A 16,766-nucleotide genomic window follows, 5' to 3' on the forward strand; every position below is an offset into this window, starting at 1 on the left:
TCATAGCCAAAATGATTCCCAGAAAAAAATGAAACGCATGATCATGTAAAGTTCATATATGCATCCATCCAAACTGGAAGCAGAACATGAAACCGTCACCTTGACCCCACCCCCCTCTATCAGGCAGGAGGGGATGGGATAGTGAGGTGGCTCAGGATCAGGGTTCGGATGCTGCACATGACAGAAATGGCCGCCCTCAGATTTTTGCTTTATATCTCTGTAGCGGGCCCCCTCCCATCCCTCTGTCTCTCACTGCCTTTGTGCAGTGTTCATCACTGTTGAGCCCCTCATCAATCACCACTACTCATCTCTCTCATCCATCTCAGAGGCCAATGTCCCCCACACATCTCTCCCTCATAAATCAAGACAAATGCATACCAAACAGCTGCTGTCTTTCTTTCTTTTCCTTCTTCTTCTTCCCTTTTTTTTGATCCTCCTCACTTTTCTTACTGCTGTTTAATTAATTTTTAAAAGGACCCTTGAATAAATTTCAGATGAGGGGGTTTCGGTAAATAGAGTGGCCTCCTGTGTAAGTATAATGCCATGCTGGAGAGCATGAGTTCTCTTTAAGCATTTTGACCATATAGTGATGATTTGTATTTCACACTGTCCTGGAAACAGTGTCTTTGTGACTCTGGATGCATCGGGAACGTTCGGGTCACGGCGTGTCCTGTGTGTTTGCAGGAGAGCCCATTAGTGCGACAGACAGATGGAGTAGCACTCTCACTCTGAAGACATACAAAGGATCAAAGAGGGTGGGGGGGGGGGTGCAAGGAGGTTGTGTGGGGTGCAGGGAGGACCGTGAGAATAGTTGCTATGGTGACCATGACATCACCGGAGGCTTGTGCACTTTGCCTGAATGGGAGTTTTGTTTGTGTGGAGGTAAAAGGAAAACAACAGTCTCAAGACGGCAAAAGGAGGGACTTTATGAAATGTAACTAAACAGAAAATACGGCTCTCAGAGCTGCTAGATACTAAGGAATAATGGGGGGAGGGGGCGTTTTGCTTTTTTTAGTTTTTATTCAGCTGCCGCCATCTCTCCCCTCCCTATTCATCTCTGTCGTGGGCGGCTGCTGTAACAGATCCGAGTTACGTCAACACACTTTAAACACAGTGCGGTCTGGAGGTGAATTGCATGTTCCAGGCATCTCAGTCATTGTTAACTGAGTTATCAGCTACTTTGAGGGACAGAGGCACAGAGAGGCAGTGCTGGACACACTGCTGGCATATTCACGTTGCATTAGTGAGGTTCCTCTGCGACTGCATCCACTCAGTTTATATCAGTGAAAGTGGATAAAATATGGTGTGACTTAATTTAAATCCATCACATACTGAAGGAACAGAAATAATCATACTTCAATAGATTTCGCCAGGTGTGCCTCATAAACTGGTATGTATGGATACATATGGAAAGAGCCGCTAAAATAAAAAGCATGCATAAACACATATATTTCTACAAGGCACTATTAATGTTGGCAATAACATGGCTCGCAATAACTCTTACACACAATGCACACAAGAGGAAATGTTCACACGCAGTAGCTGTGATGATTTTAAAATCTCCACAGGCAGCAACCACAACCATTTTCTCATCACTGTTGGGTGAATAATTTCCCGGCAGAGGTAGTTGGGGTTTGCTTGCATGTATGACATGTGCAGGGTTGTTGATGTGAACTGACAATGAAGTGATAGGGCTTCCAGCTGGCTTTTGGGGGCATTACATTGAGGGCTCTGCAAGCAACATTGCTCATTCAGATGTTTAAATATGGTAGAAATTAACTAACTTTAAACGGTCGAAATAACGCGCTATCAAAAAAGCATATAAATACTGTCCCTGGACACCAAGGTTTTTTGTGGAGGTTTGCTCTACCACCCTTGTAAGAGTTGAACTCGTATTCAAAATGTACATGTTCTCCCAGTTTTTTTCTGACAAGTTCCCTGTTGCTGGATTTAAGAATTTTCAGTGGCATGCAGATGGACGTCAGAAGACACTACAGTGGGTTTATGATCACAAATAACTTAAATTAGAAAGGCCCCACGCTTGGGGTTAGAATCCAGAGCCTTCTTGTTGTGAGGCAACAGTAATGACCATTGCACCATCACGTAGCGGAAGCTGTCCTGTGTGCATTTTCAGCCTCTCTCTTCACAGTTGGTCACAGGGAACTGTCCACAGATGTGTGTTTTGCCGTACAATGGACAGATGATGAACTCCTCATCCATAAGTGTGCTAAAAAAAACGTTGGTTTCCTTTCAGACATTGAGATATGAACCAACTACTGTCACCCTCGAAGGAACATTTTGCAACTTTCCTTTAATTCCTCATAAATTGAAACCTTGGTCACGGGATCACAAGGCTCTGACACCTTATCCACAGCAGTCACCAGTTGGTGTCCAAAGATATCATCTCTGACACCATTATGTCAAAATAAGATTTGCGTGCATGAGTGTGTGCGACAGGGCAAAGGCCTGAAAAAGAGACGCGATGCGGCTGTCCTACTGACATGGTTGACGCTCGGGGGTTGATGGGGGTTTGGGGGCGGCGACAGTGTATGCATATCACCCGGGATCAAAGGGCACTTGCAACTGACTCAGAGAGTCATACATCACCTTCGGCCTCTGAAGTGTATTTCAGAGGAACTGATGCAAACATCTGAGTGTGAAGAGCAGCAGCTCTGTGCTTCCTCACATCCTTTTAGTTTATGGTGAGAAGATGAAGGAGGGCCAGATTGATGTATTTGGGGAGCGAGAGCTTTCCTTAGGCAACACAAAGCAAACTGATGGATTATTTAATTTTGGTGACTGGAGTGTGAGGGCTACGAGAAGGTGAAGGGGGTGGCATGCTTTTCTTTTTAGTTGAATATTGTTTCTTTTTATTTATTTCTTTGGTGGCTTCATTGAAAATGTTCAATGAAAGTTGGAGTTCCAAAAATATGGAAAAGCAGATTAATATTGATAATTCTCACTTATTTCAATAAAAAAATGGGGTTTCAGCTTTTCTTCACATGTTTTGGTGAATTCTGCATATGTTAAGAAGCTCAGCATAAAACATTTTGTGGCTCCAGTCACTCAAATTCTCCTAAAGAACCTCTAGAAAGGTCACTTAAACCAGTTGGGTTGAAGATAAAGCCAGGACTGAAAATAAAGGGGATGTGCGGTTTGAAAGAAGTGAGGTTAACGCCTCATCTCTGCTCAAGACTGGCACAGCTGCAGTTCCTCTACTGTCTACATTTCCATTATGTGAAATTCAAACATTCACACACACACACTTGCATGCTGATACCATTTCCGAGCATTCAGTTTGCCTTCTGATTTTGGTTCATCACACTGACTCTACAGGACAGAAGCTAAATAAAGGCAAGCTTACTGCAATGTGCTGTACTCATTTTAAGTATGCATCAGCTACCCCATGATCTCCATATCTGTTTCCAAAACAAGCACAACCATTAGTTGTTAGGAATCATGCGCTGGTACCAGTGTGTGTGTGTGTGTGTGTTTGTGTTACCACATTTGTGTGTGACTCACTGATATGGCAGCAGGAGAGCTAACATAGGCCTGTCGTCTCTCGCATGAACACTTACATACACATCTGTCACACTGAGCCATGAGAGGAGGATGTCTGGACATGTTGCGGCAGACCAACAGAGTTTATGGACAATCAATGTGGTACATTGTTTCTGCCCCAACCAGATACACTGCAGGGCAAAGTATCTGTAAGCTCCCTGCCTAAGATAAAGACTTGTGTAAAGAGTCATATACCCAGAACTGTGTTCATCCACTATGCATAATCTCTTTTCATGTATAGCATTTGAAAGAAACAAACATGGTAAAGAATTCATATATTTTCGCCATACTTCACCGCTGCAAAACAGTTTGAATCTTTTGTCAAGCATTGTTGGCTGATTTATAAATAACCTTATGAACTATAGTAGAGAAGAGTCACAGATTTGTGAAATAAGGAGACACGTTGTTTCAGGTCAGTGAGAGCAACTGTTTCAGATGACATCAGGGTCACACAAAGGCAGCCAGTTCTCAGTCTTATCTCTCTCTATGGCTACATAATTCTGGTCTGGGCTCAGGGCCAAAAGAACAGAAAACCTGGGGTTAGTCATCAGTGTGCTAACGTGTTTGGAGTTGTGGAATAAGCCAAATAACCTTGATCAATGTAGATAATTAGCTAAAAGGAAACTTTAAGATTTGAAGCAAGTTAGATTGTTATTTAAAAAAAACTATTTGTTCTAGTATGCTTCTATTTATTGCAGTGTTCTTAGCTCAAGTAGCCTGTGTTTAAAAAAGACAGTAATGTCTCATCAGCACTGATTAATAACATTAATAACATATCCTGGCATGCTTTGGTCACACGATACAGTAAACAACCTTATTTAAATGCAGTTTATATAGGGGTGGAAAGCACTGCTATTCTTGGATCCGCTCTTGGATAACCTGGTAAATAATTCAGTGTTGTGTGTCATCAAGAAACACAAAATTAATCCAGAATGCTCACACAGACACAAAACACTGGCTTACTGTCTTTACAGTACAGGGACATGTTAACTTTAACATATGAGCCTCTGAGGATGGATCAAATTAGCATATTCAAAAAAGAGAAGCGAAGTGTGTGACTTTAGGACACAACTTAACCCTTCTAGATCTTATTATAAGTGTTAATTCACTTGGTGCTGGATAAAAAAAAAAGTTTGATAATCTTATGGCAAAAAGCACAACTGGAACATTTCAGGATAATAAAGGTGGCTTGTAAGCCCATCTAAAAATCTGAATCTCATTTGAAGGTAGATGAGACCGCTCCATCTCCACTGATTACGTTTCACACTGCAAATACAGATACGCACATACGGTTAGTATGGATGGATGTAATTGCATATTGAGGAGCTGTGAGACTTGGCTTGCTGAGAGATGTATGAATGTGAGTGTGTATCTGTGTGTGGGAAGTTGAATACACAGATTCAACAAAGTATTTTTCCACAGCCATGAATGCAGAACAGCGCCTCCTGCTCTGTTGTCTCGCTCTATCTCTCCTGTACACCTCTCAGCAGACATCCCCCCGCTGTCGTTATTTTTCATTTTTAACCGTGAATCCTAATTGCATGCTCTCTTTCCAGGGTCAGTTCTAACCAGAATTGTCATGATTAATTATGAAAAGCTTTTGACTCTGCAGCCAGTGGCTGAAGTCTGCCAGTCATGGGTTCTACTGTCATCAGAAGGTAGTCTCCAATTTTCCGACTTCAATTCAGGAAACAAAATGAATTTGAAGTTATCTTTCAGCTCATGGTGAATTTTTGTTTTTCATCCTTTGATTTTTTTTTCCCAGGTATACTTTTCCCTTTTATCTCTCACTCTCTCTCTCTCTCTCATTGTAAGCCCTTTGACGTCCCTCAGGGGACAACTGTCTTCTTCCCCTTTCTTCTTGTGTTCATATCGTCTCAGCTGTCCTTTATATCTCTGTATTTCCCCTCCTTACCACTATCTTTCCATCCTTGCACCTCTACACTCTTAAAACCAAGAGACTATTGCTTCCTCAACACCTCAAATAGTGACACCAAGCCCTGAAACGCTTCTTGATCCAATCATGAGCAAACATAGGCAGGTGTGAATGTATCTACTGGGATGCAGTGAACACCTAAAGCAACATTTTGAGGCAGTTAAAGACACATTTGGCCACAATTTTACTTGAACTGAATGCAAATGTGCCCCCATTCTTAGTAAATAAATGACTGTCAGAGAGTTAGTTCATACATGCTGGGAAGTTTTGTACTAACCCAAAATGAGGAAGGCCAAGGTTACATGGCAATTTATCTTATTCTGATTTTTGGTTCAGAAATGCCATGTGCATAACTACATACTGAGCACAGAAGTGAAAGCACTCAAGACATTTCAGTCCGTCTGATGCCAGCTGTGACAAACTGCAATTCTGCCTCAGCCAAATCCAAGAAAAACATCTACTGAGATAAAGAGAGCCCTCTTGTTGCAGGAGTAACATAATCAGTCTTTTAAAAATGAATTATACATAAGGAGGACCACAGAGCTTGTTTCTTGTATGGAAACCAAGACTAATGTGCCACGATCCAATCCTCTCATCTGATGAATAAGAAAAGCCTGCTACCAAGTTTGAAATAAATTCACTCACTTCCCATGCACATTTGGTACAAGGGAAAAAACAAGTCAGGAAAAACCACATGTAACATAAATAAAACTTAATATGAGGAAACACGGTGAAAGATACTGTCATGAATTTGTGTCCGCCAAAGTTCGGTTGGTACTTATGCATTTATAGAATTTAAGACCTGTTGTGCCAGGTCTTTATTCAGATATTTATTCTGTCAATATGGTAGGCGCTTACTTTCAGTAATTAACAACACAGTCTGATTTATAAATTAACATGCTGCAAAAGGTCTGCCATCTCTCATTGTTTTGCAATTTCAATCATCAGCTCTTGCTATTTAAGCCTCATTTAGAGGATGCGGGACGTGCAAAATACCACTGAGAGCTCCCTCCAGCCCTCCAGCTGGATGTTGTGCACAGTGGGGCCCAATGGTTTGTCATCTTAATGGAGGACCCTGCATTAAGAAGTTGTGAGCGATTGGGTAGGGAGAAGAGAGCAGAGTAAAAGATGTAAAGTAATCAACATAATGTCAGGAGCTAAACCACACAAAGTGATGTGCCTTGTCACTGCCACAGATGAATCAAAAACACTTCGGCACCTTCCTCTTATCTTTCCATCAACTGTCCACGTCTCATTACCGAATTGATTCTCCTCGTCCTTGAGGCACAGGAGGTGTCACTCTATCATTTGAGACTGGTTGTGTATAAAGAGTCCTGGAGGGTTGGAGAGCTGTGGGTGTGTGTTTGCACACAGTTGAGCACATACAGAGCTATTATACTGAAAACCTTCCTCCTGCATTATGCTATTAAATTAATAGTGTCTGCAATCACATTAAAGTGGATGTTTGTAACTTTTGCTCCTGCTACATAGCCAAGTTAGCATTAACAGATGTTTACTCTCCAGTCTTGTCGAGTGCTTTAGTCGCGATGGTATTTACAATACATGAGGCAATGATACGCCATCTGAGCAATGCTACTTCCTCAGGGTGGAAAGTGACAAGACGGGCCAACTGGGTTAGTATGTGACTTCAGTGAAGGAAAAAAGTGATGTACTCAAATGAGATACAAAAGAGAATGATTGCTTTCAGCTTTTGGTGAGCAGAGAAAAAGATACCACATAGAAAAGTGCTCTACTGTGTATGAAGGCTGAACATCATTATTTTGCGTGAATAACACGAATCTCTCCGTGTTTACGTGGAATTGCTCCGGCTACTCCATTTTCCAAGTCCAAAGACATGCATGTCTACTGCAGGTAGGTTGGTGACCCTAAATAGCCTGCAGGTGTGAGTGTGACCATGAGTGGTTGTTTGTCAGTAGATTGCAGACCTGTCCAGGGTGTACCCCTCCCTTATCTGGAACATTATCTGGAACTCCAGCACCCCCACGCAACCCTAATGGATAAATGGGTGGAAATCAAAGAATGAATGAGTGAACGTGGGCTGCTTAAGATGAATGAAAAAAACACTGGAGAGCTATTTCCGTGCTTTTGAAACGGTCTGTTGTTCAATTATGAGCCATTTTACATGGCTCAGATTTGGTTTTATGACACTTGTACATTTCAGCCTTGTTTTTTGGTTTTGTTTTGTTTTGTTTTTTTCCTCGGGAAGACGAATGGATCTATTGATCTTGCCCCAGTAGGCTGCCATTGGATGAATTATCTAACGACCTTAGTAGGCTATGAAGGCAGCTATGCAGGAAGAAAGAGTAATCACGCCGCTGTCATGACAACTGATAACATAACCCCTTTATTTACATACACTTTGCCATGTAAATCCACCATGTGTATGCATGCTGTGTGACTCACTGCAGGCTACTGAAACACGATGTTTAATGGGCAGCTACGGCTGAGAGACTGTCCCAGAGTAAAGAACAAGCACAATTTTTCATTCTTTGATAACACCATAAAACGTTGGTGTAAAAGCCCAGTCGCTCATGAAATTTAGTTGAAGAGACTTTTTACCAGGGTGGTCGTTTCATGTATTAGATACAGAATAATGAGGTCTGAAGGTTACACTTGTTTTTAGATTCAATTTTCTGTATATATGAAAGCTGCAGGGCATTGAGGAACACTGCCTTCTGCTATTTCGGTGCTTTTTTGGCTTCTAATACTAAAGCTAAATGATGCTGTCATGCTACCACAACTAAATGCCAGAACCAGTTTTCCCACCAAATAAATATTTATATCCCAGCTCAAATAATTAGCGTATTCATAACCTCTTCCAGGAAGATGTTCTTTCTCTTTTTTGAAAAATAAACCCACCTCTTCATTTAATAGAACATCGAAAGGAACAAAGATGACTCTTTCTATTAAAGACACCACAGAGAATCCAATTTGTCTGAGTAAGTACGTCCTTGCTGGAAACATATTCTTTTTATAATTTTTCTATGAATGTTTTTGTTTGGAGTATATCCTTCTGACATTAATAAATAATTGAATCATTTTGACAGATCAAAAACAAAATGCACCAAAGTCCTTAACGCACTACCAGTTTTGCACCCACAGCATTCGTTTCCCTTCCTCTCTATCCTTCGTTGCATGTCTCACTCGCTACCTCATTTACTCTTCAAAGGGAAAGCAAAGCATCTGTCTATTACGAGGTGCCCAGGGCACTCTACAGAGTTGTGTTAAGTAATAACAACCAGTGACGTCAAAGGCTCTCCGCCTGAGCTAGAAGGAGGGAGGGGGCAAAAAAAGGATAAAAGAACAGGGAGGAGGGGAGGCAGACATGGAGGCAGGAGTGCGTGAGAAATCTCCTGCACTTGTTGTCAGTTGACATTCTTTTATTTAATACCGCTGCACAGTAAACAAGTCTTTAATTACAAGTCTTATACACTGATATGATTTCTGTTCCTGCTTTCTCATTATATAAATTCACTTTATTGTCTGTTTCTGGTTGAGGGAATATCAGAGGCGGTCAATCAGGTTCCGTCTGTATATGGTGTTTATGTCATAGTGCAGCACTGAAGAAAGACAGACTCTGCTTTTCCTCTGTTGTCATGGTGTTTTTATAACCAAGAATGTGAACCTGAAGTCTTGTGACAAATGCTTCTTATGCAATACAACATGGTTTTTTTTTTTCTTTGTTTGTTGTTTTTTTTTAACAAAGGTGACCTTCAATTCATTGGAATAACATTAAAATAAATGCTAGTGGGATCGTAAACATCAAGGTGTCCAACACCTTCTCAGTCAAAGCCTGTGATGTGTTATATTTCTCCAGCATGAGCAAGCTCTAAAACAGCTCAGCTAAGCTCTCATGAGTTATTTTCATCGAACCCGAAAGCGAATAAAATTTGGTCAATTAGTCATTTAACTTAATTTCTCCCTCTACCCTCATTCTTATTGCAGGAGTCAAAGCACAGACTCTGACTGAAAACCAATTAGAGTTCTTAGGGAGTTACACTCCTTCATAAGCACAAGTGACAGAAGTGGCAGTGAGTGGAGGATGCATTAGAGGATTACACCCTAAGACAATATAACAGTCTTAATGTGCCTCATTATGGCTGCTGACCTTGCTCTGTCAGATGAAGGCTGTTTATTAGAATTTCAGACGACTCTATAAAACACGAACCAAAGCAGGAACCATGAACTGTATATACAGTAAACTGCCATGAAAAGCAGCAATCAGGGGCCGTCTATTTGGCCTCAGTCCTGGAGAACATGTGACATTAGAGCGTGCTGAGCTGTTTACAGTAAAAACAACCCACAGGGCCTTGCCAGGACTGTGGAAGTCGCAGTGTTGTTGGCAGTCGACTCACTCTCCCACCCACTTCCACTCTGTTAAAGCTCGATGTGAATCTGAATCCACCAAGCAACAGCAACACATACAGTCTCTCCTGTAGTCTGCCCCTTCCCGATCCTGTCGTCTGTCCTGTGTACTTGATCCCCACAGCCCTTTCGCTGGGAGCCCTTTTGCACACATTTACAGCTCTCATCTAGCACATGACTCCGCTTGGCAAACCTAAGTGCATGAAGAATGTCCAAAGGTCCACCCTGTCAGCAGGCCAATACAGACCAGCAGTCCTCCGTTCCCATTACAGGGCCAGCTGCTGTGAGGACAAAAGTAACTGATAGATACAAGACGCAAATGGCATAATTCATACCTATCTTTAGTCTCTGTGCTTGTTTCCCGAGGTTTCAAAGCAGCCGGCTGTGGTTTAATTTACCTTGTGTTTGTCTATCTAACTATCTGAATTGTTTTCTCTTTAGTATTCACAACATTGATCATCAGTAAACTATGGTGGTGTTTAATTGATGAATTCATTTGGTAGAAATGACCTTTCCTTGGATGGCAGCTGTGACTTCATCTCTTGAACACATACCTGTTGGTGTAGTGCACTTTAAATTTGGCAACAGCATGCGTTCAACCGAGCAATGACGTAGGCGGCCTACATCAGCACCTTGGATACGGACACACCATTCACCGTGGGGCTCCTGCCCCGTTTTGGACCAATCGGCGCTTGTGTTTTGTAGATAGTGTTCAGCACCGCCCACACTGCTGCCAACTGTATTGTTCCGCTGTAGGGAATCTCCTCTCAGGCAGTTGGGTGACACATTCATCAAAAATCTCCTGCAGCTTTTCGTTGACTGCGGAGCAGCTGAATGGGTTCGAATAAATAAACTGATATAAGCGAGATCATAATCGCGAAAAAGACCCATGTGGCATTGTGGTATTGACATGGCACTGGCATCATGAGACCAGCGAGTCGTGTGTACAGATCTCGAGTCCACGAATTAACAGCACCGTGTCTCTCATATAGTCTGGTCATGATGGTTGGATCAGCTTGTATGTCTTTCAATAGTAGAATAAAGCAACAACACATATAATTCGACCGTCTAACGTCGATTCAACAATTCATTTAAAGCCAACTCAAACAAAAGCGTGTTACTTTTTTTTTATGTAATATCGTTCCTGCCTCAGCATTAATTACTTCTGCCTTTTGCTGTCAGTACAGACCTAGGTTGTCTCTGACGCAAGCGCTCATCACAGGCGTCCGCTCGCGTTTCACAGAATCATATGTCCGTGAGTGACGCCGCCGCTCGGCCAATGGGAGCGCGGTTCGGGCCTCACGTAGGGGGCGGGACTCGCACCGCGGACCAATCGCGGCCGCTCGTATTGTTTTGACCTCTGAAACCGCATCACCGCCCACCTCGTGCCCATGGCGGAGGAAAGCTATAAATAAAGGCAACGCTGTGCGAGCAGGGGGACGAAGTTGCAAAACTCCCGAGTAGGAGGGAGCTACTCTGCAAGCCTGCTGAAAGAGGAAAAAGGAGAAACCAACAAAAAAAAAAAAACAAAAAAAACAACAACACCCGAAATAACCTTAACCAACAGAAACCGAAGCAAACCGTAAACGCCAATCCTCCGAAAATCTTCATGTACTGGAATACTTTTTTGTATTGTTAATATATTCTATGTGAAGAAAGTATTTATACTTTTTTTCTATTTGCACTAACTAACGGTACTTCAGAACTACTGAGAATTTTTATTTTTTACGGAAAAAAGTAAGTATTTTCCAGCCGGCTCTTTGCTGCTAAATGTCTTGTTGTAATGTTTTATTGTTATCTTTCTGTCGTACTGTAGCTCTATTCATACTCACTAAGCTGATTTGCTGCGTCAGTCCTCCAAGTTAGGGAGGGGTGTGTGTGTGTGTGTGTGTGTGTGTGTGTGTGTGTGTGTGTGTGTGTGTGTGTGTGTGTGTGTGTGTGTGTGTGTGTGTGTGGAAGAGATAGAGTTGATGTGTATGCACGCGCCTGTGTGCGATAAAACAATACAGCATGTCAATAATTTTCTCATCCCGGTTTTAAAAAGAAAAAAAAGGCATTATCATTCCTACCGAAGGTCGAGCGACGTTTTTCTGGCGTCGTGAATTTACAGCTTCGCCTGGTTAGTCTACTTCATATTGGAGCTGTATAATTTCCAGCCGTTATCGCCATTTTTTTTATTATCGTTATAAATTCAGACCTCTGGTCCTTTTCAGCAGCTGTGTCACAATCCTCTGCTGTTTTTCGATTGCAGTTTCTTTACGGAGCGTTGCAGTTATATTTCCTGAGCAGCTTTCCTTTCCTTTTTCCGATGAGATGGGGGTTGTTTTGGAGGAGAGAACAACTTTTAGGTATTTCCAGAGCTTAGACAAGTTCACTCTGTGTGTCTTCGAGCCCATCTCCTCTAAATGGCGGAGATTGTTGTAGCACATCTCTTTACATCAGCTTTTATAGATTATGACATTTGAATCTCACCCAACGTCGTGTTTTGTTTTGGGGTTTGTTTGTTTTTTAGTTTTTTGTTGTTGTTTTTTTGAGTATTTCTCCTCTGCTGAAAATGCCAAACGTATGGGTGTAGCCACAGTGGGTGAAAAAAAGTACATTATTTTTACTCTAGGGAGAGCCGCTCTAAAGCGCATAACCAGCTCGCGATCGTCGGCTTTACCATTAGCCATTACTGAAGCACCCGTGTTCCTAAATTAAACACAACCTCGCCTTAGTTTTCCTGCCTCCTGCTGTATGGATGCTATCCAGTGGCCGATTATGTAATAGGATTGCCGAGTTCCAGTGCGCGGTCAGTGTGCCCGATGTCTACTTACAACACATCAACAATTTGTGGCCATCTTGGTGCCAGAAAGGCACCAAATGATATTGCAGTAAATAGGTGTTCGTTTTCTTCCTATCTGGGTGCTGATGAGATGATCAACTTTTATCATATCTGAGCTCTCAGTGGCCAACATGCACTGGTACCTCAGGGCAGGCACAGAACTATGAATGCACGTTTGTTCAACCCTGAAGTAAACCTGCAAAGTAGTCAATATAAAATGACAATGGAATTAAATAGAATTTAAATAATAACATTTATTTATTAATTCATGCAAACATGTTGGAAGAGATGATTAATTTTTTTTTCTTCTATCAATTGTTGCAGGAAAAAATAATCACACCCTGTGGAAGGACACCACTTCTACAAAACCAGCACTTTTGCTTTGAACCTGTTTTATCCAAGTCCTGGTTGCTTTTGCCATCCTGCCTGGAGAGCGATCTGTGTTGCCAACCACGGATAAACAAAGCAGACCCAGTGGACACATTCAAGGTCAGACACACCTATTTTTCACGCACCTGGTAATCGTCAGCAGTTAGCTATGCAGCTTGAAATCCAAGTAGCTCTCAACTTCATCATCTCATACCTATATAACAAGCTGCCAAGGCGGCGGGTCAACATTTTTGGCGAGGAGCTGGAGCGCCAGCTGAAGCAGAAATACGAGGGACACTGGTACCCTGACAAGCCATACAAGGGCTCAGGATTCAGATGCATCCACGTGGGGGAGAAGGTGGACCCTGTGGTGGAGAAGGCAGCCAAAGAGAGTGGGCTGGACATTGAGGATGTCCGCAACAACCTGCCCCAGGACCTCAGCGTGTGGATTGACCCCTTTGAGGTGTCCTATCAGATCGGGGAGAAAGGGCCTGTCAAAGTATTGTATGTTGATGACAGCAATGAAAGTGGAGCGAACAGTGGGGGGCTTGATCTGGACAAGGAGATCAAGAACAGTTTCAATCCTGACGCACAGGTCTTCATGCCCATCAATGAACCTGTGAATGGCACCTCTCCAGGTTCCAGCTCACCCTCTCCTCCTTTTGGCCACTCAGCAGCCGTCAGCCCCACTTTTATGCCCCGCTCCACACAGCCTTTAACCTTCACAACAGCCACTTTTGCTGCCACCAAGTTTGGGTCCACTAAGATGAAGAGCAGCGGACGCAACAACAATGGCGGCAGTAGTGCTGCGAACAAGGTGGCACGCACCTCTCCCACCAACCTGGGCCTGAATGTGAACAGTCTCCTGAAACAGAAAGCCATCTCCACCTCCATGCACTCTCTGTACGGGTTGGGCCTTGGCGCTCAGCAGCAGCAGCAGCACCAGAAGCCCTCAGCCCTGTCCCCCAATGCAAAAGAGTTTGTGTTCCCCAGCTTGCAGGGCCAGGGCAGCCAGAGTGCTCTCTTTCCCGGGGACAGCTCGCTCAGCCTCAGCCCGCTGCAGTACAGCAATGCCTTCGACATGTTTGCGGCCTATGGTGGCCTTAACGACAAGTCCCTCATGGATGGCTTGAATTTCAGCTTGAACAACATGCAGTATTCTAACCAGCAATTCCAGCCAGTCATGGCCAACTAGTACATGTAAAGGTACTACCTAAGCTACTACTTCACACAGAAACGACCAGAGATAATGTGATGGGGGGAAACAAACACAAATGCACATTTAGAAAAATAATTTTGAAAAAAGTGTAAACAAGAGCAGAATGTCATGGATAAAAGGAAAAGTGACTTGTTAACTGTAAGATCAGTGTTACGAGTCTAAGAGCATGAGCCCGAGGGTGAATTACTTTGCCCCCTTGAGTTATACCTTTTTTTTTTTTTTTTTCTTTTTTTTTTTCCTTAAATGATGAAGCTTGTAGTACAAGATGTCCAAGCTTGGTTACCTAAACTTCAACATGCATCATTGTTGTTTCTTTTGCCAACCAAGCACAAAATATTTTTTTTATGTGACTGTTTTAAGATATAAAAAAGACAAAAAAAAAAAAAAAACCCACCACAAGTCATGGCCTCTTTCAGTATTTAAACATAACTGGACACCGCCAATTTTTCAAGAAATTGGCATAAATAAGTGGGATTTCCTGGTCTTTTTTCTAATTGTATAATTTAATTTAGTACAGAGTTTGTAAAATATCAGAGTATCTATTGTTTCTACGACATGGTATTGCATTTATATCTTTTTACTACTCCAGTGATCTGTGATGGCTGCAGCAACTTTATGTTTTCTTTTTTTATTGAAATTATAAAATGAATCCATCTTAAAAAAAACATTGACTATTCTAAAGATTGTGTACAGAATATTCCGTAGTGGTGGGATTTAAGAATATTTGCTTTTTTGAAAAACATAAGAGTTGTATTTTCTGTTAAGAGTTTAAAGATTTTTGCTATATTATGGACAAAATGTAATCGTATATTAATTTTGTACCTACATTGTGCAATACTTGATAAAACAAACGGTATAACAAAGTATTCGGAGTCAGTGTCTTACATGTTAAGAGGGACTGATAGTTTATTAAGTTTGTATTAAAAAGCTTGAAAATAATTACCCTTGTACAGTTTGTCATTGGTTTTTGTGATTGAGCTGGTTAATACAGATCTTACAGGACACTATCCAGGGGTTTCTAGCATGTTGGAGCAGATCCAGAATTCTGTCCTGAACTCAGAACAATCAGATCATTTTCGGAAAGCACCCATATCTATTGCAATTCACCTGTTTGCTACATTGGCATGTCTTTAACAGGCAATTGCAAATGGTTGTCGGTTTGACTTGTTACATTAGTGAAATTAATCAGGAACTAATGTTACAGTAGATAATATATCACACACTACAAAACATTTCACATCGTCTGCCAGTAGGCCAGATGCTTGAATACGCAAGCGTCACCACAAGCTCTCAACAACATTTGTTTGCACCATGCAGGGTGTGTTGATTAACAGTTGCCCTTGGGCCAAGTGTAATTACACATAAAGATACTGGCTGTGCCATAGTGTCAAGCCTGATAACCTCCTGAAGTAAGGCCTGGCCTCATATGTATGGGTGTTAGCCAACAGGCCAAACAATCAAATGAAATGCACTGACACAGACCGCATGATGCATCGCTGTGCATGCAGGAGCATCTATAGAAAGCACAGGTCTGATAATGTACCTATCAAGAGCTGTTGAGTTTATTGGAACATGTAAGCATTTCATTGGTTTTGGGGAACTTCCTTGGCATCGTCAACTTTTCCCTTTGTGTGTTGGTAACAGGTTAAACAGACACTTTGTCAGATCAATCAAAGTGCTGATTTGCAAGGTAGTGAATCCTGACCAGCTCCAAGGTGCCGTTTCCCCTCCTTGGCCCTGACCTCCCTGCAGACCCCGCCCTCATTCCAGGGAGTCAGCTGTCTTTATTAACTGTCACAATAAAACAACCACATGGTGCAGTGCCGGAAACTGGCACTAAAACGTGTTCAGGAGTGTGTAGCCTAACGTCAAGCTGGCTATTTACATTTCACCCAGTGTCCTCAGCGATATGGCCTGTTAAAGACTAAACTGGCTGGTGTTTTCATACTGGCTAGAATGACCTGTAAACAAGTACAACCTAGGAGAGGGGTGTAATATGCTCCGGTTGGAAAATAATGAAATGGCGGAACATTCACTGAGATTTACTTCAGCATCAGAGAGAAAACATTTTTTCGATGAGGATTATGGAAGTTGAGACCTCCGTGCTGTTGCTGTTGTGGCTCCTGATGAGAGGTTCTTGGGTTGGATCATGACTGACTGAGTAAAATCACCCTGACCCTGCTGGCGTATCACTGTCTGGGGTTGGCTCATCATCGCTTGTCTCTTCTGCGTGTCCCCTGATACACTTGGGCGAGATGGGCTGTGTAAAGTTCAGAGGATATGTATGTGTGCGTGCGTGCGTGCGTGCGTGCGTGCGTGTGAGTGAGTGTGGGCTTATCTCAGCTGCTGATAGTGTGAGTGTTACCAAGTCTGGTGGGGTTGTGTTTGTTTATCTTGGTTGGTGACACAGTGTTTGTGTGCATGTATGGTCACCAGGGAGGATGTTTGTGTGGAACAGACCAATTGGGGAA

The 16,766-nt window shown here is 42.4% G+C and overlaps 1 protein-coding gene across 2 annotated transcripts; it reads left to right on the plus strand.

Annotated features, from left to right (window-relative positions):
• Positions 1–11,325: 11,325 nt before the first annotated feature.
• Positions 11,326–14,694, plus strand: tob1a (transducer of ERBB2, 1a). 2 transcript variants are annotated; one of them, XM_029509343.1, is made up of 2 exons: positions 11,326–11,624; positions 13,032–14,694. In XM_029509343.1, exon 2 carries the CDS (start codon positions 13,246–13,248, stop codon positions 14,269–14,271), a length of 1,026 nt encoding a protein of 341 aa, XP_029365203.1. In that variant the 5' UTR covers positions 11,326–11,624; positions 13,032–13,245; the 3' UTR covers positions 14,272–14,694. The 2 variants fall into 2 exon arrangements, with proteins under 2 accessions (XP_029365203.1, XP_029365202.1); XM_029509342.1 differs by having other exon boundaries at positions 11,326–11,620.
• The last annotated feature ends 2,072 nt before the right edge of the window (positions 14,695–16,766 follow it).

This window comes from Echeneis naucrates, chromosome 8, assembly GCF_900963305.1.
Source record: "Echeneis naucrates chromosome 8, fEcheNa1.1, whole genome shotgun sequence".
Lineage (NCBI taxonomy): Eukaryota > Metazoa > Chordata > Actinopteri > Carangiformes > Echeneidae > Echeneis > Echeneis naucrates.

Bases quoted from the DNA above. Each gene is read 5' to 3' on its own strand.
- tob1a (XM_029509343.1), top strand. From the start codon at position 13,246: ATGCAGCTTGAAATCCAAGTAGCTCTCAACTTCATCATCTCATACCTA.